Source organism: Abramis brama, assembly GCF_963993115.1.
Source record: "Abramis brama genome assembly, chromosome: 14".
NCBI lineage: Eukaryota > Metazoa > Chordata > Actinopteri > Cypriniformes > Leuciscidae > Abramis > Abramis brama.
The window spans coordinates 34346059-34373171 of record NC_139976.1 but is presented as its reverse complement, the minus strand read 5'-3'; the positions used below and the strand labels follow the sequence as shown (position 1 = coordinate 34373171).

Sequence of the window (27113 nt, the reverse complement as noted above, 5' to 3'; positions counted from 1 at the left end):
CTATTCAGTTCAACAACTGCCAGTGTTGTAAAGTTCATGTTTTAAAGCAAATCTCATCTCAAAAGCAAGCTAAACAGGGCTATGATAAAGATAAAAACATTCCATTTCTCTGAAAAGAAGATTTCATGATAAGCATAATTTCTAAATATGATAAAAAACCACAACGTTAGCATTGTGCACAGCACAACCACAATTTGAAAGGCAAAAAAGGTGCAAGTCATGAAAAGTACAGTCATAACAGTCTGTGGTCCGGTCACGTGTCACAGAAGCTAAACGGTGCAGTCAGTATTACTGGTGACCTTACAAAACAAAACAATTCATTCAGATTATCATTTGTAGAAGTACAAGGTATAGATGCACTTCCATTTATTCCTTTCAGACATTTTATGTGGTAGATGCTTAATTTGCAGAAAAAGTTTGCAAGGTTCGTGGAATCAGTGCTTTAAAAATATTCTCACAAATGTATATTTCACTCCTTTAAATCCATAAAAACTTCCACTAAATCAGATTTCCTCTTGTTTCTTTAGGGTTGTCTGTACAACCTTTAATGGAGGCTGTAATCTGAATGAATTGGCATGTGCACAGTTTTGTTTTGTAAGGTCACCAGTAATACTGACTGCACCGTTTAGCTTCTGTGACACATGACCGGACCACAGACTGTTATGACTGTCCTTTTCATGACTCAAATTGCGAGAGAACTCCATTCAAATATTGGTTGTGCTGTGCACAATGCTAAAATTGTGTTGTTGTTTTTTTAATCAAATTTAGAAACTATGCTTCTCATGAAATCTTCTTTTCAGATATTATCTTTATCATAGCCATGTTTAGCTTGCTTTCGAGATTTGCTTTAAAACATGAACTTTACAACACTGGCAGTTACTGAACTGAATTGAGCTTAATAATGACATTATATTTTTTATAGAGCTGCTTTACATCTGAAATTGACTTGCTTTGAAACAATCTATTAAGCGCTATAAATACACTTTACAATAAGTTATATGTTAACATTAGATAAATACATTAGGTAACATGAACTAAAAACGAACAATACTTCTAAAAAGCATTTATTAATCTTAGTTCTTAATGTTAATTGCAACATTTACAAGGCTACATTATTCAAATTAATAGGTTACATTATTCAAATCAAAAGTTGTCTCTGTTAATATTATTTAATGGACCTGAGCTAACATGAGTTAACAAAGATTGGAGTAAAGTCAGCAAAACTGGGACTCTTTTTAGTACACTGTGTATTTAATACAAATAAATCTATTCTACCTACACTATTATTATTATTTTTTTAAACAAGTGCTCAAGATCTCTAGTATCTCCAACTATGGTTTCTGAAGGAATATGAGTGTTTAATTTTTTTTTTACAGAGATTCCAAAATGATATTCTACAGCCATTTTCAGGTAAATTGGTACAGTGCAAATGGTAAAGTGGGACACACAACAGGATATTCATTGTACAAATTATTTCAATATAAATTTTTCAAAATGTAGAATAATAACTTGATGATTAACTTGGTGATGATTATGATGTTTAATACTCAGTTCTGGGTTCCTTTTTTAAAAGTTTTAGAATAGTCCTGCCTGCTTTGTTTTTGTTTTCAGTTAATTCCATTAGCTTTAGCATATTCAAAAGCCTTTTTTTTTGCATCTCTGTGAATAAGCTATAACATTTTTGCCAGTTCCTTCTCAGATAACAAATACATGGTTTTCTGCCAGACAGAGACATGACTAACGTTACATCCACTCAACACCTTCCACTCTTTTTTTCAAGGGTGGATTTTTTAACACAACATTCTCTGGCCAGAAAACGAAGTCTCAGTTCCTGGCCTGCCTCCACTCTTACCTTATACGGCATTGATGACCCTTTCATTCTTTCTTCACTCCACTGATTAGGCTATACCTCTCTATTTTGTTTGGCTGACTTGTTTTTCAATTTTTTCCCCTTTCTGCCTGGAGCTTTGTGACATTTTCTGTAAACAAAACAATTTCACACATTAAGCAATGTATTAGCCTATCTTTTATTTAATAGGTCATCCCACTTTAGCTGAATGCTATTGTCCCATTTTGTCTAACATGTTAAGGTAAATTGGGACAGTAACAAAACTTGATATGTTTTGATGGAACAACAACACAAAGTATGCCAATGATAATCTCAGATAATGTTTATGTGCTTTATTTAATGTTAAAATGTGACTTTGAATTCCCAACTTTGTAGCCGTACTGAAAGCAGCAATGGATAGCCTAATTTACCTCAGATCTTAAAATGAAACAAATGGAAACAAGAATGTTCAAACTGTGAACAAACAAGTGTAATCTATGACAAAGACTGTTTAAGTAACTCAGTGTGCATTTTTAATCATGTTTAAATGGTGTAATATTTGTGAATTTGATTTTGTACTTAGCCTATCTATCCTTCGAGTGCCGTCAAGTTTAATCTCTGCTGCCGTGCGAGTGCCCCCCCCCCCCCCCCCCTCCCCCTCCCGCTCACACGCTGTTCTGATTGGCTGTGGGTTTTTTATTGGTTTTTTTATCGTTATCGCATCGCGTGTGTGTTGTGTTGTTTTCCCGAAAAATTGGTTGTCGATGTCTAACAATTATTTTCTATGGCCTACTCCTAACCCATAGGCTATCCCTCACAGAAACATGCAAATCACTAGATTCAAATAAAAACCTGTTTTGGCCAATTTATATCCTTTATAAGTAGTGAGGCCAGTAAAACTTATTCACTAGTTGTTGTCATAATATTTCACTAGGCTATAAGTGAGGGCATCTGGCCTTCACAACTACACTGAAACATTACTTAATTAAAATGAGCTAAAGCAACACAATTGCTATTCATTTCGTCCTAATTTAGCCTAATTTCATAGTGTTTAAATATTTAAAAGTGATGTCAAATTAATCCATTTGAATTGGGATTACATTAATGTTTTTTTGTTGTTGTTGTTGTTTTGCATAATATTGGGCAGGAGATTTTTAGTTTCCAGCATGCTTTGCATATAGCCAAACAACACACACAGACACACACACACACACACACACACACACACACACACACACACACACACACACACACACATATATATATATATATATATATATATATCTCAAAGACTCATCTTTATGCAGCTTAAAACGGCCATATTTGCTGTAATATCCATGTGATATTTGACTTGAAAAAAATCATGCTGTAAACGAATGACACATTCTGACCACAAGATGGCGCCATTCGAATGCCAGGTATCAGGTCAAATACTTATAAATTACAATATTGTAATTTATACATTATAATATTATATAATTATATAATATTTAGGATGATCATACAATAATTTAGTTCATGATTTAGTTTTATTTCTTGCATGACTGGTACATTATCTATTATCAGAAATCAGCACTATTTTCACATCTGACTATATCTCAAATTATATAGTGCAATACATAAGGGGGGGGGGGGATTATTTATTATATAATATATATTATTATTTTATAATATTATAGTATTTATTATCATTTTAAATGTATTTCTGTTTATTTATTTATGGTCACAAAGCAGACCAGATTATGAAAATTATATTACTATCTGTAAAATTATCTGCATCTCTTTAAAAACCTGAAGGCAGCAGCATTAAGGGCAAATAATAATAATAATAATAATAATTTATACACTAAACATTTGATGGAAAATCTATCTTTAATCAAATGTTGATCAGAACTCAGTTCCACATTAGACTACTTGTACACGTAACAGTCTGACCTGGATATAAATCACATGATCGTTATCATCATACAACACACTGTCTGGTAACTGTATCATCCCCTCCATGAAGATGCAATTTCATCATTCTAAAAAAAGTGTGATGATAAACAATAAAATTGAAGTTTCCTCTTCTATTCGTGTTCATGAACATGTGAAGTCCAGATTATTGTTAATATACACTTTTTTCTTCTTACTACAACCAGTTTGCAAACTCCCAGGATTTCCAATAATCTGTGAAATGTTTTATTTGATGCATGCTGCTCTCTTTCCCCCCTGCAGATGTTAGAGGCAGCTTAATCCTTAACATCTTTCACACTCAAAAACAAGTACTGATTTTATTCACTCTTCCCTCTCTTCAGGTGTCCCTCCAGTCCTTTCCTTCTCTTTAGGTTTGTGTAGAGAAGTGCAAAGTTTATGATGTAGGTGGAGACACACACCACACAGAAATCAACCAAGACGAAGGCAAGAATAGCAGCCAGATACAGTGATCCAGCCACTGACACCCAAGAGAACACGACGAGGAAGAACGCCGATCGGCCGGACACTAGCTGACCTGTGACCAAAAAGACCAGAATTACATTTGTAATTATATATAATAATTACATTATTATTATTATTATTATTATTACTCATAAAGATGAGTCTTATATATATATATATATATATATATATATATATATATATATATATATATATATATATATATATATGTATATAATACAACTGAGGGCCCAATAAGATGATTCACTATGAAACCAGCTGGTCATCGCAAAAATAGCAAAATTAGAAAGTCTAGCACTATTTATTTGCAGATGACCCTTGGTTTGTTTTTATTATTTTTGAAATAGTTTGTGGGGTCCCATTAGTGTCCTAACAGCACTTACCCAAACCCAGCTGCAGCGTATAGAAAATGATTCCCAACACACTGTTCGGCTGATTCAACACGCTGTCTTTGGAAGTGAAGATCTGGACGAGCCCAAATCCACGTCCCCATCTGAGAGGAGAATCAGAGTTTCAGCAGTTGATAACATCAGTTGCCTGTAAATATTCACTATTTGCGGGTTGCATTAAATAAAAATCATGCACTGGTAAATTTAGGCTTTTCATAACGTTTTCTTTTTTAAACTAGTGGAAAGAAAACATACAAATTACAGTAAGTGTTTGATTTATTGTACTTTTACAATACATATATCTTCAAATGTTGATCCCCCCCAAATTAGTTTTTTTTTAGAGTAGAGTCAGAAATATCTAATTCAGCAGCTGCAACACTAAACTCTTCATTTTTATACCCACATGTATTTATTCTGAAGGCTTTTACACAGGGGTTTGATCATATATCATTTGGCTGATTTTATGCAACATTTTATTCCTTAAAAACATTTTTTTCTGATTTATGGAGTGATAAAAAGAGAAATCCAAATTGCCTTCTGTAAAAAACTCTTATCAACAAAATGAAACAAGAATTTTGAACCTGGCTTTAACCAATGATCAGATTTCTGTTCTAGAATTGCATTCAAATTAGTGAACATTTTAATTCGATATTGCCTCATTTGCATATTTAAACATCATATTTTAAGAAAACGTACAAAAAATGTTTGCGGTTCTAAATGTTATCAATCAACTGGGGAAATATGGTGCATCTATAAGTTACTTTTTTTTAGATTAAAGTCTAGGTGAGATCAATGCGTGAAAACTGCCACGACTGAAGTGAACTCATTTACCTGGAGGTGAAGACCTTCGAGCAGCTCACGGAATGGCCCAGGTCGCACATCGCACGATATTCGGGATCATTCTCCCGGGAAAGTTCGACGTGTAGCGCGTAAACCGACAGAACTAAACCCAGAAAACAGAGGATGAAGCGAACGCGATGTTCCCATTTAGGAATTCCAGTAACGTTAACTGAATGGCTCGAGGACATTGCAGTGACAGTGTTAAGAGGTTTTATAACAAATTACCTAATTTACAAAAAGCCTGTTTTGTAGACTTGTAGACTAAAAGTTGCTACTCTTAAGAGCAATTTCTAATTGTAAAATATGTAAGTTCGGCTCCCACCTTTCCAAAAATATATTGCAACGTGGAAAATCGTGAGAAAGGAGCTGTGATTGGTCCAAAGAACTGAAACTCGTGACAAGACAGATTTTATAACGGGCTCCAATGGGAGGGTGCGTTTTGTCCTCCAGGGGGCGCTTGGCGGCTCATTCATATCAATAAATCCACTAGCATTCATACGATAAAAAGTGTAATCGTTTTACGTGCAGATCTGTTACGTACAAGTACTGGTACTTAACATTTGAATGTAAATCGACCACAGCACTCTAATACATGCCTATCACTGATTGGTCCGTAGACTAGTACTGAGAAAAGTATAAGTTCGACTGATGGGCGATAATGTGCATTGAGTAAAGAAGCTGTAAGAGCAAATTGGAAATACACAGTAAATATTTGAATACTTATACATTCCAATTTGTACTATTCTACTTCCTTTTTCTGTGTATGGACTGACGCGAGCGCTGATTGGACGGATGGCGCAGAGGGTCCCGAGCGGACGGGTCAGTGTCCAGTTAGATAAATATGTTTGGCAATGTAAACACTGGCCTAATAGATCAATTGCATTCACAAATGTATTTTTAAAATGTTTTAAAACACACTGTATGGCGGTTTGGATTATTAATTCCACGTGTTTGTTGTGTTCGAATATTGTGAACAAATTTATTTTTGCTGTGTTATGGTGGCCTAAATCTGCAGAAATTACGAATAAACAAGTAGGCTAATAAATGCAAAACTAGGAAAATGGGAATATATTACTTGATAAAAAAAAGGCCATTCATTTTTAACAAAAAAAAAAAAATGTATTTCTGAATTTATTTTTGTATGGCGTTTTACTTTATTTATTATGTTGTGTATTATGTATTTAGTTTTATCCTTGTTAACTTAAAAATATTTTATATATTTGTTCTTCATATATCTGCGTTTCCACATATATCGATAAATAAAGGGATGAAGTAATAAAAAAATAAGCTCAGGACAAAATTTAAAACATAATTATCTTTGTTTTATCAAGTTTGTGTTTAATTTCTGCAGGTTTGGGTCTCCATTTTTTGTGTTTGCATATGATTAAATAGTAGTTCAACGTGCTAAAGCAAGTGCGCGTCTTTCTTATTTACACTCGATCCGTCCGTTTTTTCGACGCCGCCCAAAGAATGACCCTATTCTACACTACACAAGAGCCCGCCCCTCGAGCATGTTCTCGAATCCCATTGGTCAATCCACTTACAAGCATACAGTCGATTGGTAGTTTTGCTGCCTTTCAAACACAATACGGAAGAATACAAGGAAGTAAAACGGTGGTTCGTGATAGCGAAGAATAGACATGCTTTGAAAGAACCGCTCCGAAATTCCACTGCTTCCATATATTACCAGGTAATTGTTACCGTTTTCATAACCCAACGTTTGCTTTTATTTGTGTTTGTTCCAACATGAAAAGAAAGAAAGGGTACATATATATATTTTAAGCTGTTTGGGGCCAGCAGTCTCTCACGCCCCTGCGGCAGATGAGCAGGATTAATTACACACAAACGCCAGCGACGCCCTGCTGGACCTGTAGTATGTTAATCCATTATGAACAATTACAGATAAGTGGTCAGTAGTGTCTGCTTTTACAGTCTGCTGTTAGTTTATGGTTTCATGTATAACGTGCTCACACCTCTGTGTGCACCATGCATTATTGTGTTCCTTAAAACATTAAATACACAAAGCTTGTTTTTATATTTGGATTATTTATTTATTTATTTATTATTATTTAAAACAAATACTCAAAAGAACGTGTTACATGAAAATGGTGCTGTTTTTTTAAATTCTGTAAATGATTGTCTGTTTTGTTACTGATTAAAAGGAAAGTTTAGTTAGATTGTGCATTAACTGTCTGGCACTTTGATAAAGTCCAAGAGAAGTCCATTCAAATAAGGTGAACATAAAGTAAAATTTACAGTCTTGACTTTAGAACTTTTCTCTGAATGTTTGGTTTCAGAATGTCAACCAATGAGAGGGATGAGACAAATGACTCTCAAGCAGGACCGGCCTGTAAAGCATCAGAGGGCAACATCAGGAGAGAGGGTGACACTGACAACAACCATCACAGAGGCGTTACAGAAGGACCGCCTCAACCTAGCGATGACACATCCATTGTAACAGATACAAGTACTGTTGCAGATAAGAACTTGGCTCTGCTCAAAGCCCACTCCTTAGATGTGAAGTTTGAAGTTGGCGAAGAATATGACGTTATTGAGACCATTGGCACGGGTGCTTATGGTGTGGTCTCATCAGCCCGAAGAAGAGACAATGGTGAGGTGCCAAGATGCATGTGTTTCATTTAAAGTAATTAGACTAAATCTCTGATGTTAGAATTTATTATTATTATTACAGCATTATATTAATATTAATATTATTACAGCATTATTGATATATTATTATTGGGGTGGGGGAAAAAATCAATTCACATATAAATCACGATTCTATCTTCTGCCGATTTGCATCGAAATTTCAAAAATTGATCTTCTAAAGTGTTACATTTCTTAAACTTCTCTTTCCTACTTAAAGTTATTGACACATTAGAGTGTTATTAATCACAATAAGCCGTGAAAAAGGACTCAATGTGGTGCTCACGCTGATGAACACAGCCAAAGCGCGCACATAGAATCTGCCTCTCAGATGTCTCTTTCATTGCTTATGGCGCTTGAATGATCAAATACACACACAATTATGTCAAAATGCACATCATGAGGAGTATTCACGTAAACACAGCCTGTTATGTCCTACGTAAACATAAACAGTTAAGAGAAAATTGGATGTCTAACAGTATATTTGATCTGTGCGATCATTCTTAAAGGGACAGCAGCCTAATAAACCTTTGCTCTCTGTATTGTTAATTTAATCACAGAAATCACTCACTGCTTTTGACTGAATCACTTTTGAATCTTTGATATGTATCAATGTATATTTAATTCATACAGTGAAGACTATACAGTTTTATTTTTACATTGGATTATTCAATTTATGAAGTATTTCTTACTACATATTAAATAAACCTTGGCTACTGTACCTGAAAATCTTAAATTTGTATATTTTTTCTGTTGTTTTTCTCCTATTGTTTGTAATTTGCGTCTTTGTTCCTTTAAATAGAAAAAATGAAATAACTTGTGTGTAATGACTGCAGTCAGCTTAATGGCATTTGTTTTATAAAATGGGGTTGACTAAAATGAGAAGGTTTACATTTAATTGAGTGGGATTTTTTTCTTTTCTTCAAGACCTTTTAAACTGTCTACCGCAGTCAAATAGGAAAGGTAACACAAAACAGTAAACTAGAATCAAATCTATGATATTGAATTGAAATTTGAATCGAATCATGAGGTACCAAAAGATTCCCACACCTAATTATTATTATATATTAATGCTGTTGTTGTAATAGTAATAATATATTAACAATGTTGTAATAATGCTGTAATAATAATATTAATAATAACAGTAATTATTGTTATTATTATTACCAAAAACATTATGTGCTGTTTATTAAAATGCAAAAGTATATTTTGTATACTTATTTATGCAAGTAGTATATTTGTAAGATAATGTATTATATTTAGGGCTGTGAATTTAAATTAGTGGGATTAAAAAAAAAAAGATTTAGAAAATAATAAACACAATGTCCTCTGACCTGTATGTAAATTCGTTATAGCTCCACCTTCATATTTTTGCTATGCAATAAGTACACAGAAAATAATTTGGTGTAGGATTTAAAAAACACACTCAGAAATAGCACACCTCTTATGACAAAATATCAAGGAAATGTTTGTTCAAGGTTCAGTTCATGACCCCTTTAATTCTAATGTTATTTATGCATCCAGGCCAGCAGGTGGCAATAAAGAAGATCCCTAATGCCTTTGAGGTTGTGACGAATGCCAAACGCACATTGAGAGAGCTGAAGATTCTGAAACACTTCAAACACGACAACATCATCGCTATTAAAGATATTCTCCAGCCTGTGGTCCCTCACTCGGCTTTCAAATCAGTGTAAGCTCGAGTACGAGGTAGCATGCGATGCATATTCTTTCTTCATGTATGACATGCTAAAAGTGTCTCTTGTTCTTTAGGTACGTGGTTCTTGACCTCATGGAGAGCGACCTGCATCAGATTATCCACTCCCGGCAACCTCTGACTCCAGAACACACACGCTACTTCCTGTATCAGCTGTTAAGAGGCCTGAAATACATTCATTCGGCCAACGTCATTCACCGCGATCTCAAGCCGTCCAACCTGCTGGTCAATGAAAACTGCGAGCTGAAGATCGGGGACTTTGGCATGGCACGTGGATTGAGCGCGTCCCACTCGGAAGAGTCGCGTTCCTTCATGACCGAGTACGTAGCCACCCGCTGGTACCGCGCTCCTGAGCTCATGTTGTCTCTTTACCACTACAGCTTGGCCATCGACCTCTGGTCTGTGGGCTGCATCTTCGGCGAGATGCTCGGCAGGAGGCAGATGTTTCCTGGGAAAAACTATGTGCATCAGCTGCAGCTGATTCTTTCGGTTTTGGGCACGCCGCCCGAGAGCATCATCAGCTCGATAGGGTCGGACCGGGTGCGCTGTTATGTGAGGAGCCTCCCTTTAAAAGCACCAGAACCGCTCGCAGCACTGTATCCACAGGCTGAGCCCAATGCGCTGGACCTGTTGGCCGCGATGCTCCGCTTTGACCCTCGTGAACGGATCAGTGCGTGTCAGGCACTAGAACACCCCTACCTCAATAAGTACCACGACTCGGACGACGAGCCGGTGTGCGTTCCCGCCTTCGATTTTGAGTTCGACCGGCAGCCCATGGGCAAAGAACAAATCAAAGAAGCTATACTAACAGAAATCGGGGACTTCCATAAGAAGAAGCAGGGTGTCAGAAAGAAGATCCAGTTTAAACCGCTCCATTCTTCAGGTTCGGCGGTGGTCGGCGTCTCCGGCAACACGCTTTGCACGGCTCCACAGTCTCAAAACCGGACTGATACAGCACAAACATGCCAACAGCACAATCTCAACTACAAACCGACAGACGGTACACAAACTCAAGCGAATGCGAACTCGTTTCAAGCCCGACATCATCTCGCTCAGATTTTCCCACATTTGGCTCAGTCGGTAAGCTGCCAGGATGTGGACATGCTCAGCGCCAACTCCGACGGCCAGCCTGAAACCATTGATCTGACCACTCCCACAGACAAGGACACTTTTACTGAACCAGTCACGGACTGCACAAAGGACGAGCTTGTCTCGTCCAATCACTCTCTTCCCAAACAAATGGTTCCGCCCCATCCCATCTCTCAGACTCCGCCCACTTCAAGTCTTCCGCAGTCTATCCCTTCACTCTCTCTCACACAGTCTCAAGCTCAGTCGCTCTCTCAAAGCCTCACTCGTTCCCTTGGAAAAGGAGCGAAAGCGACAACCGGGGAAGGCACAAAAAAAGAGGGAGCAATTTCAGAAGACACAAAAGCAGCTCTCAAAGCTGCCTTGCTCAAATCAGCGCTAAGGCAGAAGGCTCGAGGTGAGGGAGTGTGCAGTGTGTGTATGTGTATGTGGCCATAGACTACTTAACATTTATGCCCGGTTTCACAGACAAGGCTCAAGTCTAGTCCCAGACTAAAATGCGTGTTTGAGCTGTTTGAACTGAAAACAACTTGCACTGCCATATCTTAAAATATGTCAGTGCCATTGTTTTGTCTAAAGATGCATACCAGTAATGTGTTAGATGTCCTAATTTAACTAAGGCCTAATCCTGGTCTGTGAAACCAGGCTTTAGTGTTTATCAAACACAGGAAGCCACTTCCTAAAATATAAAATCTAACTAATTCATGTATAAACATCCATTTTACTGAGAAAAAAAATGGATTTTTATAGATTTTGTATTTTTTGTATTTATACTACAGTTCAAAAGTTTGTGGTCTGTAAGGTTTATATATATATATATATATATTATATATATATATATATATATATATATATACAGTGAGGAAAATAAGTATTTGAACACCCTGCTATTTTGCAAGTTCTCCCACTTAGAAATCATGGAGGGGTCTGAAATTGTCATCGTAGGTGCATGTCCACTGTGAGAGACATAATCTAAAAAAAAAAATCCAGAAATCACAATGTATGATTTTTTAACTATTTATTTGTTTGATACAGCTGCAAATAAGTATTTGAACACCTGAGAAAATCAATGTTAATATTTGGTACAGTAGCCTTTGTTTGCAATTACAGAGGTCAAACGTTTCCTGTAGTTTTTCACCAGGTTTGCACACACTGCAGGAGGGATTTTGGCCCACTCCTCCACACAGATCTTCTCTAGATCAGTCAGGTTTCTGGGCTGTCGCTGAGAAACACGGAGTTTGAGCTCCCTCCAAAGATTCTCTATTGGGTTTAGGTCTGGAGACTGGCTAGGCCACGCCAGAACCTTGATATGCTTCTTACAGAGCCACTCCTTGGTTATCCTGGCTGTGTGCTTCGGGTCATTGTCATGTTGGAAGACCCAGCCTCGACCCATCTTCAATGCTCTAACTGAGGGAAGGAGGTTGTTCCCCAAAATCTCGCAATACATGGCCCCGGTCATCCTCTCCTTAATACAGTGCAGTCGCCCTGTCCCATGTGCAGAAAAACACCCCCAAAGCATGATGCTACCACCCCCATGCTTCACAGTAGGGATGGTGTTCTTGGGATGGTACTCATCATTCTTCTTCCTCCAAACACGTTTAGTGGAATTATGACCAAAAAGTTATATTTTGGTCTCATCTGACCACATGACTTTCTCCCATGACTCCTCTGGATCATCCAAATGGTCATTGGCAAACTTAAGACGGGCCTTGACATGTGCTGGTTTAAGCAGGGGAACCTTCCGTGCCATGCATGATTTCAAACCATGACGTCTTAGTGTATTACCAACAGTAACCTTAGAAACGGTGGTCCCAGCTCTTTTCAGGTCATTGACCAGCTCCTCCCGTGTAGTTCTGGGCTGATTTCTCACCTTTCTTAGGATCATTGAGACCCCACGAGGTGAGATCTTGCATGGAGCCCCAGTCCGAGGGAGATTGACAGTCATGTTTAGCTTCTTCCATTTTCTAATGATTGCTCCAACAGTGGACCTTTTTTCACCGAGCTGCTTGGCAATTTCCCCGTAGCCCTTTCCAGCCTTGTGGAGGTGTACAATTTTGTCTCTAGTGTCTTTGGACAGCTCTTTGGTCTTGGCCATGTTAGTAGTTGGATTGTATGGGGTGGACAGGTGTCTTCATGCAGCTAACGACCTCAAACAGGTGCATCTAATTTAGGATAATAAATGGAGTGGAGGTGGACATTTTAAAGGCAGACTAACAGGTCTTTGAGGGTCAGAATTCTAGCTGATAGACAGGTGTTCAAATACTTATTTGCAGCTGTATCATACAAATAAATAGTTAAAAAATCATATATTGTGATTTCTGGATTTTTTTTTAGATTATGTCTCTCACAGTGGACATGCACCTACGATGACAATTTCAGACCCCTCCATGATTTCCAAGTGGGAGAACTTGCAAAATAGCAGGGTGTTCAAATACTTATTTTCCTCACTGTATATCGTATATTTTATATTTATAATTTGAGTACAATTTGATCTGGTAAATATTTAGTTTCTTTTTTCTAACCACCATTACTGTTGTCAACCTGGAGAGAAAATTCTGTAAACTTAACCTTGTCTTGTCTTATGATATTATTTTATTTTTCTCTTATCCATGAAAATATCAGGTCTGGTCATGATAACATTCACTGATTCTTTCTTCCTCAGATGGAGGCTCAGCAGCTCTTGGTCTAGATTTACTGAGAGGAGCTTCTGGAGGTTTATCCTCGTCGCTCTCCTCCTCTAACTCTGGTCCAGAGCATAAGAAGCCAGTCACGGCCCAGGAGAGACAACGAGAGAGGGAAGAGAAGCGGAAGAAGAGGCAGGAGCGTGCTATGGAGCGAAAGAGGAAGCTGAAAGAGAAGGAGAAAAAGGAGGGGAAACGAGGAGAATCTTTAGGCGGCGTTTTGCTCAGCGACAACGACAAGAAGCTGTTGGAGCGCTGGGGGCGAATGATGGACACCCGAGGGGACAAATCACAGACCGCAGAAACCAACGGTGCCAAAACCAATGAGAGCAAGACCGTCCAAATCCAGCCAGCAACAGGAAGCAACCTCGTAAAAACAAACTCAGTTGGGGGAGAGTCAGTGCCGCCAAAACAACCCAACGAAGTGCCACAAATGCTGCCTCAAATGGGACAGTGTGTCACAGCTGGAATATTCCATCCAACTCCGACCCATAATGCAGCACCCGTCTCTTTAGGTCCTTCTCAGAATGGGGACGTTGGTTTAGTTGCAGTAGGAGGAGGCGGAAGTGTTGGAGGTTTAGGTGTGGTAACGGGCCCGTGTGCCTTTGCCAAAAACAACATATTAAAATCTCAGTTTCTGAGTGTTGGAACAATGTTCACCGGTCTTGAGAACTGGACAGGAACATCTCCACACAAAACCCAGCAACCTCCACTAGAACTGAACAATCCCGCTCACACGGGCTTTGCGCACTTGCAAACCCAGCTGAAGCCCGTCCCACAGTCCAACGCTCACATCCAGCTGCTGCCGCTGGAACCCTTCATGACTAAACCCCCAGCCTTGAACCCCGGCATTGGCGTCTCGGACACCAGCACGAATCCAGAGACCGGCGATGGTCCTCAAGCCCTGGACAAACTTTGCGTTCTGGGGGACAGACAGAACGGCTCTCATTCACAGGGCCCTTCAAAACAGCCTCCAGGAGCCGCAGCTCAACCCTGCCTTAGTCTCACTGACACGGGACAGTCGACAAACAGCATCCCTGATATCCACACAGTCACACAGCAGCTCTCAAAGTCACAGGTGAAGTTTTAGCCATAATGTTGGACTGTGGGCCGCCTTTAAATATGAGATTAATTCTTTGGTTTTTTTTAAAAGTGTTTCATGAAAGTCTGATCGCTTAGAAAAGTGACACCTGTTCTCAACAGGACACTTAATTTGAGTTATTGATTTATGTCATGGATAACCTGGAACCATTAGGGAAATTTAAAATGGATATTTCTAGGCCTGAAAAAAAAATGGAAACAAGTCAAATCTTAAAATTTCTATAGTTTCTACGTTTTTTTTTTTAGTCGTTCTCTGCTCCAAAATATTACATGAGCAAGATATAAAGTTAACCGCTATTGATCGCAAGCCATAATTGAGGGTCTTATTGTACACAAATAAATATAATCATTTAAAACTATTAATTCGAAAGGCCATTATAAGACATAGAAATGGAAATCAAGACCAACAACCTTTAAACTTAATCTAAAAAACCTTTATCCAGTGTTGTAAAGTTTTCTTTCATCGAAGCAGAGACCAGGGGACAGTTGGGATCGCGTTCAACAGAAGTTATTCTTTATTGAGAACTCCGCTGTACGTTGCTGCAGTACTTCCAACATTATCTAACTCTAATACAGTATGCATTGTAGTTATATACATTCCAAGGGGGAGGGATTACATAGAGGTGGAGACTCTGAACAAAGCATACAAATTAAGTATACAGGTTAAGGAACCCCCCAGAACAAAAGGTGAGATTCTCAGTGAATCATTCGTGTGCTAATCCCATCAGTCTGACAATAAGGAGAGAACAGAAATTGCAACTTTGCTGAGATCTTAACCTTAAAAGATTCTTTACCATGATGTTATGTACAGAAGCATATTTGAAATAGATTCTTAAATTTGTAACCCTTTTATTATTTTAACCTAATTATTTTACTATAATAATTAATTAATTAATTAATTAATAAATAAATGTGTGTGTATATATATATATATATATATATATATATATATCATTTATTTATTAATGAATTATTAAAGAAACTGTAGTGGGGATATTTAATTTAATTTTATCAATCAATAAATTCCACTAGAACCTTGTTGTATTATTTTAATTTAATACTGTGAAGCTGCTTTGATACAATCTGTATTGTGAAAAGCGCTATACAAATATACTTGACTTGACTTGACTTGACTAGTAATAATTATGCATGGAGGCCTGTTTCTACCTCAGGGTAATGAAGAAAAAAATAATTTTGAGATAAAGCAAAAAAAATAATGTCACATTGTGATATATAAAGTCACAATTGGGAGAAATTAGAGTTAGAATTAGAATTGCAGTTACCTTTTATTTTTACTTTGTGATTAAAATTGGCTTCCATATTTATGTGATCTTCATTATGTTTGGAAAACATAATCACTGCTTTACACACTGCACTGTATTTCTTATAAATTTATATTTGATTTTGAACTTTGTTTCATTCTTCTCTTTAATCTCAACTTTGTCCTTTTCCCTGCCAGGTTGAAGACATTTTGCCGCCGGTTTTCTCGGTGACCCCTAAAGGCAGTGGAGCTGGATACGGTGTAGGCTTTGACCTCGATGACCTCCTCGCTCAGTCTCTTACTGAACTCCAGCACTCTGACCTCAGGGAAAGGTCAGTTCAAATCTCACTGACTGCAGAGTGCACACTCTATTTGTGAACTGTGCATCACTGCAAATTACAACGCTTGACTCTTATGTAGTATACTAAGCATATTATTGTCTCTGTGATGAATTGCTTATACCCATCTATTGTAGGTCAGTTAGGATGAAAGTGTTTGCTAAATGCATTAAAGTAAATAAATGTACATTTCAATGGTCTCGTTTCTCGTTTTCATTAGTCACAATGACTTGGCCCCCCTGTCTGCATCCCTGCTCTCTGATTGGCTCGAGGTGCACCGCATGACCCCTGCTGACATGGAGTCACTTCAGCAGGAGCTCCAGCTTGGATCTCCCATGATCCTCTCCGACAACTCAACACTCCCTGATACCTGATCAGTACCTGCATTCCTTCCCCATCCCCTTGTAGAACCGGTTGAGGACCGTACACAGAGGAACTTGAGTGCTGTATTGTTTACCAGTGTACTAGACCTAGAGTCAGTAGAGGGAATATCTTTGAGACTCCAAATTATTAAGGTCTTACCCAGAAAAGTGCCTTTATCTTTAATGGGTTCACATACATTATTTATTTGTGCCAACATTAAAGTATGATGCTGTTCGGTTCTTAAGGGGGTTTCCATTCTTGGAATTTCAGTGCCATCACAAAGCAATTCAGATCAAGGGAAGAAGAGTTCACTTCAGCTGTGCTAGTGCCATTAATTCACCAGCTGGTTTTATAGAATATTCAAGCCAATAGCAATGAAATAGCAGCTGTTTAGAAGACCAGAGTTTAAAGCTATTTTCTAGTACACTACAGTAGGAGTCGCCACCAGGGCAGCAGTATTATGATGATGAAACACAATAAAGGAAGCAGATCACGTTGGCATTATTACTGCAGACTGTAGAAAGTAGTGCAGAGTAGAAAAACATTTCATTTGATGTTGCATGAATGTCTTGTAGAAAATAGTGACACTTGCTGCACCAACATGCAGATTTGCTCAGTTTTACACCAGCAACGAAAAAAGTATTGTTGTCTTGAATAAAGCTTTCAAAGGGATATTGTTGTATTATTTTGCAATGTTTCGTTGTTTGATTACATACTGTAGTAGAAGGCACTTAGTAGCAATATGCAAATTCACCTTGACTAAGCCCTTTGTTGTTATTGTAGGATTTCCAAAGAAAACAATTACTGATTGTATCATCTCTGGGTACCTTATAACACTATTATAATTTTGATCATTTTTTTGTGTGATAATTTCTATAAAATTTATGTTTAATCCTCTGGTACTGTTCGCATGTCAGTCAAAAATGACTGATTTCTTTTTTTTATTATTTCAATGAAATGATTGTATTATATTTTAGTTTGATAATGTTCTTTTTATCTGTATTTTTAGGGGATTTTATGGTACTAAATTATATTTCTGCAGTAGTTATAATCCATTTATTCACTTTTTGAGCATAGATCTGAAAATTAAATTTCCAACTCAAACTGTCATAAATCTGGAATGCTTTGGAGCACAGACTTCAGTTTGGTCTTTTTAAAGAAGACATTTGGCAGATTATTGCTGAAGTGAAAAAAAGTTTTAAAAAGTGAACTTGAAAAGTTATAAAATTTTATATTTGTTATGAAAAGATTTTATAATTTTTCAATAGTATATATTTTCCAAAACACATTTTACTCTAATACTTTGAGAAAATCAAAGCCATAAATCGAAACAAGTTGTGTTCCAAATTAGGTTGATATCTAAAAAAAAAAGCTTTCAGTAAGAATTTGTTTGGCCGCAGTACCAAACGTTTCCAAAACATGAAATTCGCCTCCCATTCATTTTCAATGTGGCCATTTTTGACCACAAACAATACAAGTGACTTTTTTCAGGACCATCTAACCTTTTCATGTTTTGTTTTTTGGGGGTTCATACACCAAGTGCCAAAACCTTTACCAAGTTTCGTAGCATTCAGATGAAGTAAAAAAAAAGAACAGCACCAGAAGGTTAAACGCATATCTTCCATAGACTTGCATTAAACGACACAGAAGCTTGTCTGAGAAAATTGTCTGAAAAACAGTTGCTATGATAGGACTGGTCAGTAACGTTTACCTCTACCATAAATAAGCATACAAAATATCAAAAACAAAAATCACTTTATTACAAAGTTTTATTTACAACATTTCAAGAGAAACAAGTTTGGCTCAATTGTTAAGTGGCCATTTATATTTTAGTTTGCATCAAGATTATCAAATCTCACAGATCAGTTCATCTGTTTTAAGTGGATTTGAGTTAAATTACGGAGTATAATCATCTGTGTTAATCAGTACACTTGCACATTTCAGATAGTTACAAGATTATAACAATCAAGTGAGCAGGTAAAAACATTCTTATTTCATATCATTCAGTATGTCTGTTTGTGTAACTTTGGTATAAACAAAATAGGAAACTACATAATATAGTTGTTTAAAAAGAATTATTAAAAAAGCCACTTAGGCATTAAAATCTCTCTTTATGTAGGACGGTATTTTGGGGTGGGCTTTCAGCTTCTGCAAGGATAAATGTGCATCTATCTCAGAATCTGTACCAATACCAGCAGAGTTAGAGTCCTGATGAGCACCATGACCCGGTCGGCCCAGTTGTGACTCGATGCGCTCTTGAGCTGGACTCCTCCAACGTGGCCTTGGATGAAGTTACTAAAGCTGGACACTTTAGCATAGACTCCGGGTCGGTTTGCTTTAGCACAGCTGAGACCGAAGCTCACGATTCCAGCTTGCACCCAACTACCATCACTGACCTCACACACCAGAGGGCCACCGGAGTCACCCTGAAAAAGCACGAGAACAGAAAGATATTATGAACATGAGCAATGCACAAATAAGGTGCAGTTGCATTTCACACACCAGCACTCGATGCTCCTCACCTGGCAGGAGTCTTTGCCCCCTTCTGGGAAGCCAGCACACATCATGTCAGCGCGGATGTCGACATTCTGTGAGGGGTTTGTCAGATACATATCCTGACAAGTCTTCGAGTCAATGATTGGCACTTGGACTTCCTGCAATGGGCCGACCCCCTGTAGAGCAACTAAAAGAGATGAGAAAATCATTTGAAATTGCTTTTGTGTCTCCTTTTATACCTTTAAAAGACTAATAACTAAATAACACCAATAAATATTTTTCATTTTAATTTCAACCCTCATCCTTCCATCGGGCCATTTTGACCCAAAAATCATTTTCAAAAAAATGTAGTGTTCATCAGAGGGGTCCAAGACCCTAGGACTTTTGAATGGATTCGAGGAGTTTTGTGGTTGAAATTGAAAAAAAATTAACAAATCCTTCCCTCGCAGGTCAAATTGACCCCCATAGGAATGAATGGAATGCTTCAGTACACATAGAAAAAAAACTAAAAATGCTAAAACTTTACCAAAAAATTATTTTATAATGTCTAAATGTGTATCTGAATGCATCCTGAATTGAACTGACTTTAAAGGAGAACTCCGGTCAATTTTAACATTGAGCTAATTTTTTTTAATTTAAATTTGGAGTGCTGTCAGTACAGAGAACAACGACAAAAATCGGTGTTGCCTACACCGTGTTATCCTCTTTTTAAAATTTGCACCCTGTTGACTTAAATTTGGCAAGTTTTAAACCTGCTTTTAGCCTCTTAACATCCTTGATGTGTCATTACAAGTGCCCAGCCATTGTGAGTGATTCCTTCAGAGTGAACACGGGTGAATCTGACTGCAGTAGATGTGAAAGATATGAATAAAAATGATAATAATTCAGCCAGCGCTCATACCTGTATTTATTTCCTGTTTTCGGTCGAAGTCCACAGTAGTCGATTGTCGAGTTTACGCAGTTAGTTAGTATATGATCACGTGCGTGAACTCGACAATTGACTACTGTGGACTTCGACCGAAAACAGGAAATAAATACAGGTATGTGCGCTGGCTGAATTAACTTCATTTTTATAACACGGTGTAGGCAACACCGATTTTTGTCGTTGTTCTCTGTACTGACAGCACTCCAAATTTACAAAAAAAATGAGCTCAATGTTAAAATTGACCGGAGTTCTCCTTTAAGACCCAGCGGCAACTGATAATTCGCTCCAAATAGTGCTAAGGCCATCTAGTGGCAAGAGTCAATTTTATTTTTCACAAGAGGTCGGCAAAGACACCCAATGTAAGATATTTTGAGCTGAATTAAAAGGGTTATGCATGAAATTGTGAGTTATTTTGAATTTAAGTTGAAAGAATGTGAGGAATGTGCTTAAATAACTATGCATTTATTATTTATTGATCAAATCTAGTAATTTAAAAGGTAAATAAAATAAGAAAAAAAAAGAAAGAAAGAAAATCCCCAAAAATTGCAATAAAAAATAGAAAAAAGATATTATCAAAATGAAATAAAATAAGCTTTCTGGGGGAAAAAATAAAATAATTGTTAAAGATGTGTTAAAAAACGCGAGCGAAGGATGAGGGTTAATGTTTTGATGCCTAAATTCACTTGACGCAGAGATTTATTCGTGAGGGAATTATTACCCAATAATTTTCTTGAAGTCTTACACACGATATACAGTTAATCTATGCCGTGCATTCATTTGCAGCTATAATGCGTGTGGCTTGATACAGCGCAGGAGATGCAGATAACCCAGTCAAAAATGCTGTCTGCTGTGCCATTAGAAAAATGTTCTTGACCCTTAAGAAACTAATTAATGCTGTCGCGTAACAAATCTGCTTCACAAGTAAAATTAAATGAATTGCTATTTACAACACTGAAGTAAAAATATAAAGCCTGTACAAATACTAGAAATAGTGAAATAATGGAAATAATTGGGAATCATGTAGCAAACAGTACATTTCATTTATCTATCATTATAACTTTTTATGTCATTTTGGTCGCTTGGTTGTTTCCTTAAGCCTGGTTCACACGGCAGGATAATTAGGCCGATTTTAGCCCCGATTCACCCCTTCCGACAATCTTAAGGATGCTCCGATTATCGTAAAATAATCTGATCAGATATTCCTGCCGTGTGTGGTGTGTTAAGACTGCTCTAGTCTGCTCGGAAGGGCACGGGACCGCTCCGATCTCAAATCGGGGATATCCAACATGTTCCAACGGGAGTCAAATCGGTTTGTGTGTGATGTGTTGATTTTGCCGTGTGGCTGCGCACCACACACTGTACGACCAAAACTGTTAGACCCGTGATTTTTTTTAATCGTCGTGTGTGGGGTCTCAGGTTTGGAAAATCGGCCGACAATTTTAAAATCGTCCCGTGTGAACCAGGCTTTATAAAGGTCCAGAAATTCATGGTTTTCGTCAGGTGTGTGATGTTCTTTTTTAATATGATGTCATTACATTGCTGTCTTGCCGCCCGTCAATCGCTGCATTGCTGGTCATGGTTTAGAGTATTGATATATCTTGTCTTTCCAATGAACACAAGAATGCGCAGTAATCTCAGACAACTTAATCCAGATATTCTAATCACATCCGCAAATTTGATTGAAGAACCAAATTAGCCAGAGATCAGTTATCACGATTAGAAGAGCTGGCATCTGTCAAATCATCTCGGATGTATTAAGCGAGGTGCGAAGAACGGACCCCTGTACAGGGTTGATTTTAAGCTCCTTGAATGGGTTAGCATCCTCCTACCTGTCAGAGCTCTTGCAGGTGTACAAGCCCCTTAGGACATTAAGGTCTTCTGACCAGTCTGTTTTAATTGTTTATTGCACTAGGTATAAGTGTAGGAGTGATCGCGCCGGATTGTAGTGGCAGCGCCGGAGAGACGGAATAGCCAACCATCTCACATTAGACTCGCTCCAACTCTAAACATTTTTAAAAGACGTCTGAAGGCACATCTTCTTTGTCTAGCTTTCGAGACTGCAGTGTGTTGAGGCATTGGTTTGGTTTGTACTGTTTTTAGGTGTTTTGTCTGTGTTATGATGTTGTTGTTTTATTTTATTCTGAAAAAAATGATTATTGTACAGCACTCTGGTCAACGCTCTGTTGTTTTAAAAGTGCTTTATAAATAAACTGAACTGAAAGCACGCTTAAATAACTGTACTCACTCACCTCCCTGTCTGATGTCACCCCATCCGGTGACCACGCACTTCATGTCGCTGCTGAACTCCACATTAGCATATGGCAAGCACACAGGCTGAATGCGGTCAGACCACACAACAGGTGTGTTTAGCTCTACTAGAGCAATATCCTGACCGAACTCAGGGTCCGTGTAACCCAGCGGAACCACCACACGACGGATATCATGTCTCGACTCGTCCGGGTTCCAACCGTTCAGCTGCAATCGGCCCGCGTAAATCGTGTAGGAGGAGATGTCATTAGGGCTGGACAGAGAGGAGAAATTGTTTATTTGGACATAACTGTTTCATATATACACACACACACGTCAACATTTGAAGTGGATCAAAAAAGTTCAAAGACAAGAACAGGTATTGTTCAAAATTCATGTATAACTTTGATGAAAGGTTTTGATCCACTTCAAATATTGACTACTAATATATATATATATATATATATATATATATATATATATATATATATATATATATATATATATATATAGCCAAAAAATAAACAAACAAGGATTAAATGGGTGTTGAAAAAGGTGCATCGAAACTTACTTGGGAAAGCAATGTGCAGCAGACAAGACCCAGCTGTCCGAGATGATACTTCCTCCACACACATGTCCTTGAGTACTAGTCTGTATGTACACATCAGCCAGCAATCAGAGGAATATCAATAAAAAAACGATTCGACAGACAATAGACCTTTTTAAAGGTAAAGCCCTGTTTAATTTTTGACAGGAATGAAAACAAGGCTGTGAGGGACAAAAGTACAAAGGATTCTACTGTTATTTAACAACATACCGACTGTCCAGCTGACGAAACGTCTTTCCAAAAAAAAACTCCATAAAAGAGTTTTGAAAGGTGTAAGTTTTGAAAATCATGTGATCTAGGACTTTTATACAGTGCTTGCCATTGTAAAGAGTGTAAGTCTATCCTTCACAGCTGCGTTTTCTTCAGCGTTCAATTCAATATGCCGCCAAACCTGACAAAACTTCAAAATGTATCCTAAACCTTGCCCTTAAAATAATAAGAACATTGGTTTGACTGAAATTTGGATTCAGTCAAGATCCAGAGGCTGTTTGTTTGTATGTTTATTTAAAAAAATAGGGCAAGGACAAATATAAAGCAAATTTTTATTTATATTCACCAAAGAGTTAAAATGTGGAATGACTGTGACAGGGAATTTAAAATGTGTAGCTCACTTTGCAAATTTATATACATTTGTGAAAAGTTTAATTTTAGTTATGTATAAAGGTCTAAAGTAACCGTTCTGTTTTTGTATCTTTTGTATAGTTTAAATTTAGCTGTAAAACTGAAGCCTTGTTTTATCTACCCTTTTGCCATAATACACGTGGAAAAATACTATGGAAGTCAATGGGGCCCATCAACTATTTGATTACCGACATTCTTCAAAATATCTTCTTTTGTGTTCAGCAAATGATGATGAGTAAATAACAGAATTTTCATTTTTGGGTAAATGTTGTTCTTTTATTTTATTCGGAAAAAAATGATTATTGTACAGCACTCTGGTCAACGCTCTGTTGTTTTAATAGTGCTTTATAAATAAACTGAACTGAAAGCACGCTTAAATAACTGTACTCAATCACCTCCCTGTCTGATGTCACCCCATCCGGTGACCACACACTTCATGTCGCTGCTGAACTCCACATTAGCATATGGCAAGCACACAGGCTGAATGCGGTCAGACCACACAACAGGTGTGCTTAGCTCTACTAGAGCAATATCCCTTTAAATATCTTGTCTATATACATAGCACTTTTAAAACATCCAAGGTTTAACCAAAGTGCTTTAAATAAAAATTCTAAAATAAGTTGGGATGCCAAAGATTTTGGCCAATACCAATAACTCTTTATATTTGAAAGCCAATAACTGATATATTAGCCAATACATCTAAATATATCATTTTTGAGAGCCTAGTTACAAAAACAAAAGTCTTACCATTAAAGCCGTGTTTAATCCACACAATAATTTTTTGTAGCCTATATGACAGACTTGAGCTGCACGTTGCACTTTACAGTATTTTCCTTTTTTGAAGTGATTTCAATCATATTTCAAGCAATTCAAAACCATCATGCCCGAACAGTGCACATCTGAAGTGTTTCAACTGAACATTTTTATTATTTATCGGCTTTAATATATCGGGCAAATTTTCTTATTGGCCCGATAACATTAAAAAATGACCAGCCGATACCGATATGGTGCATCCCTAAAAATAAGGACACACATTGACCAATAAAATGACAACATATAAAACACAACATTAACCATGACACGCTACCAACATCTTTCAGCACATTCGACAATGATTTGGCAGACCTGATAAGTAACGGCAGCTCTTTCCACAGTCTCTGCGCTATTACGTCAAAGGCTCGATCGCCTTTATGTAGGCGAGTGGTTGTAGGCACTACAAGGAGTTTTTGATTCCCTGAGAGTAATGTTCTGGAGGGATTATACAGGATTAAAAGGTTTGCCAGATGCGGTGGTTCCTGGTTGGTTATTTAAAGGTTTATACAAAAACAATACAACGTTGTACCTAATTCTAAGATGGACAGGGAGCCATTTTAGAGAAGCTAATACAGGTGTAATTGATTCGTGTTTCTTTAGCCTCCTTAAGAGCCCCGCCACAGTATTTTGCACTTACTGTAATCGAGACAAAAGTGCGGAGGTGATGCCAGAATACAGAGAGTTACAGAAATCCAGCAGCGATAGAATAAATGTATGAATTACTCTTTCAAAATCTGCATATAATAAAAATGGTTCAGTTTTAACTAACAAATGAAAATTATAAAAACAAGCCCGGACCACTGAGTTAATTTCTAGGTTATCATCAATTAAAAAACCTAAATCTCTTACTGACACTTTCGAACATGATGCCAGGGTACTCGAATCTAATAGAGCTTTAGTGAAGTTATTTGGGTGGCCAAAAACAATAACCTCAGTTTTATCCTGTTTTTCACTTACTCCAATTTTGTATGTTCTTAAAACACTAAAAGTGACTCAAATTAATTGGCAGAGTGCCTGAGTGGCAGATACGTTTGAATGCTGTCGGCGTAACACTGAAATGACACTCCATACTTTATAAAAATCCAACCCAAAGGGAGCAAATTTAAAGAAAAGGGTGTGGAAGAAAGAATAGCCCCTTGCAGAACCCCTCAAGGAAGACGTCTTTTACCCGAGGCCGCATTACATTTGGCTTTATGTCAAATTGTGTATAGAACTGTGTATGAGGACCAAAATAAAAAACAAAATGATGATGATTTTGCTTTAAATTAATACTGTTCTGATCAGTTCATGCATTCATGATCTTGTTGTTTCTCGACTGTCTGAACTACAGGAATGTAAACTGTATGTAAATGAACTCTCTCAGTTTTTCAAACGTTTTACTTTCAAAATGCCTGCCATTCTTACCTGAATATCCACCTGCCAAGGCCAAGCACCTTCTGACGCAGAAGAACCTCCAACAATCCTGTTCATCATTGGTGGCCGACCACATTCTGAGAAAAAGACGTTGATTCTGTTGACTTGTTTGCTTTCCTCTCACAAAACAATTCACACACAACGGGGATCTTAAAAAGATTATAAATGTAGCCTATCACACAAAATATAGGCCTATTTTACAAACATACAATTTTGTACACACTTTTATACGTATTTTAACTATATACTTAAGTGTATAAAATGATATAATAATATTTTAAGTATAGATTTTAGCTAGCATGTTTTCCTCATACACAACGTTAGTAAATGTACGTTAGGTCAATTTCCTACCTTGAGCCTCGCCCGTCCATAAACCTGAATGGCGCCCGACATAAAGCAAAACAATGAAGTTACAATCCAACATTTATTATCAATCCATTAGCAAAATATATATAACGTTATATATATATATATATATATATATATATATATATATATATATATATATATATATATTAGAAGGAAAGTTGTCCACCTACCAATCAATATGACGAAGACAGTCCAACAACATTCGGCGCCCCGCATCTTATCAAAACACCTGTATTCCGTGGCGTCTTCACAAAAGTCCAACTTTGTTGATAATTCAGCGGAGATCGACGACGCTGTCTTGAAATAGCCTCCTCACTGTCTTGGTCTTCTTCTTTTCAAGTTTAATGGCGGTTGGCAAACCAAACTTAAATGGTGCATTCACTGTCTTGGTCGACGAAGGAAGGCGAAGAGAGGATTCGAAGAAATCAGAAGTTTCGCTCATGAAAAAAACATTATCGGTGATTTGTTCTTCAAAAGTGGTCTTCCTACCTGTAGTGTAGGCTACTACAATGACCAATCAGGAGCGTTCGTCCCACCCAGAGTGAGTATTGGCCCCGCCCACTTGTTCACCTTTAGCAGTTTTGGTTTCTCATGGTTTGTTTCGGGAATTTCTCCGAGAATGTGGAAGGGCAAGTTTGGTAGTGGACTAATGAATACTAATCCAAGTTTTAAAATGTAGGCTCTCAGTAAACATTTTAAAACTTAGTGTAATCTTAACAAAATAGTAAAGCTTCAAGGTCAATAGTTCTGCCTTGTGCCTTTGTTGATTTAATTGTTTCCCATAAAAATTATAGACTTTATCTTTGTCTATGGCATATCATATGTCATTCAAAACTGCTGTGTGTGTTGAAAGTAGCCTACATTGTAAACAAGTTTTAGCAATCAGTCCCTTCTTCTATGCACATGACTGAGAAACAGGTATAACAGGTTTAAACA

General features: G+C 37.4%; 3 protein-coding genes across 3 annotated transcripts; 1 reads left to right on the top strand and 2 right to left on the bottom strand.

Annotated features, from left to right (window-relative positions):
* Positions 1-3681: 3681 nt before the first annotated feature.
* Positions 3682-5881, bottom strand: vkorc1 (vitamin K epoxide reductase complex, subunit 1). The gene is made up of 3 exons (XM_084134762.1): positions 5488-5881; positions 4651-4760; positions 3682-4319 (listed from the first exon to the last, which is right to left on the bottom strand). The coding sequence occupies exons 1-3, from the start codon at positions 5682-5684 to the stop codon at positions 4102-4104; spliced, it is 525 nt and encodes a 174-aa protein (XP_083990888.1). The 5' UTR covers positions 5685-5881; the 3' UTR covers positions 3682-4101.
* Positions 5882-7084: 1203 nt separating this feature from the next.
* mapk7 (mitogen-activated protein kinase 7) lies at positions 7085-17358 on the top strand. Its single transcript, XM_084135309.1, has 7 exons — positions 7085-7186; positions 7794-8107; positions 9667-9832; positions 9913-11339; positions 13605-14701; positions 16184-16317; positions 16544-17358. The coding sequence occupies exons 2-7, from the start codon at positions 7795-7797 to the stop codon at positions 16695-16697; spliced, it is 3291 nt and encodes a 1096-aa protein (XP_083991435.1). The 5' UTR covers positions 7085-7186; position 7794; the 3' UTR covers positions 16698-17358.
* A 1067-nt stretch (positions 17359-18425) lies between these two features.
* LOC311096249 (serine protease 33) lies at positions 18426-26696 on the bottom strand. Its single transcript, XM_084135310.1, has 7 exons — positions 26348-26696; positions 26160-26183; positions 25800-25885; positions 22926-23005; positions 22357-22628; positions 19209-19369; positions 18426-19112 (listed from the first exon to the last, which is right to left on the bottom strand). The coding sequence occupies exons 1-7, from the start codon at positions 26391-26393 to the stop codon at positions 18855-18857; spliced, it is 927 nt and encodes a 308-aa protein (XP_083991436.1). The 5' UTR covers positions 26394-26696; the 3' UTR covers positions 18426-18854.
* Positions 26697-27113: the final 417 nt, after the last annotated feature.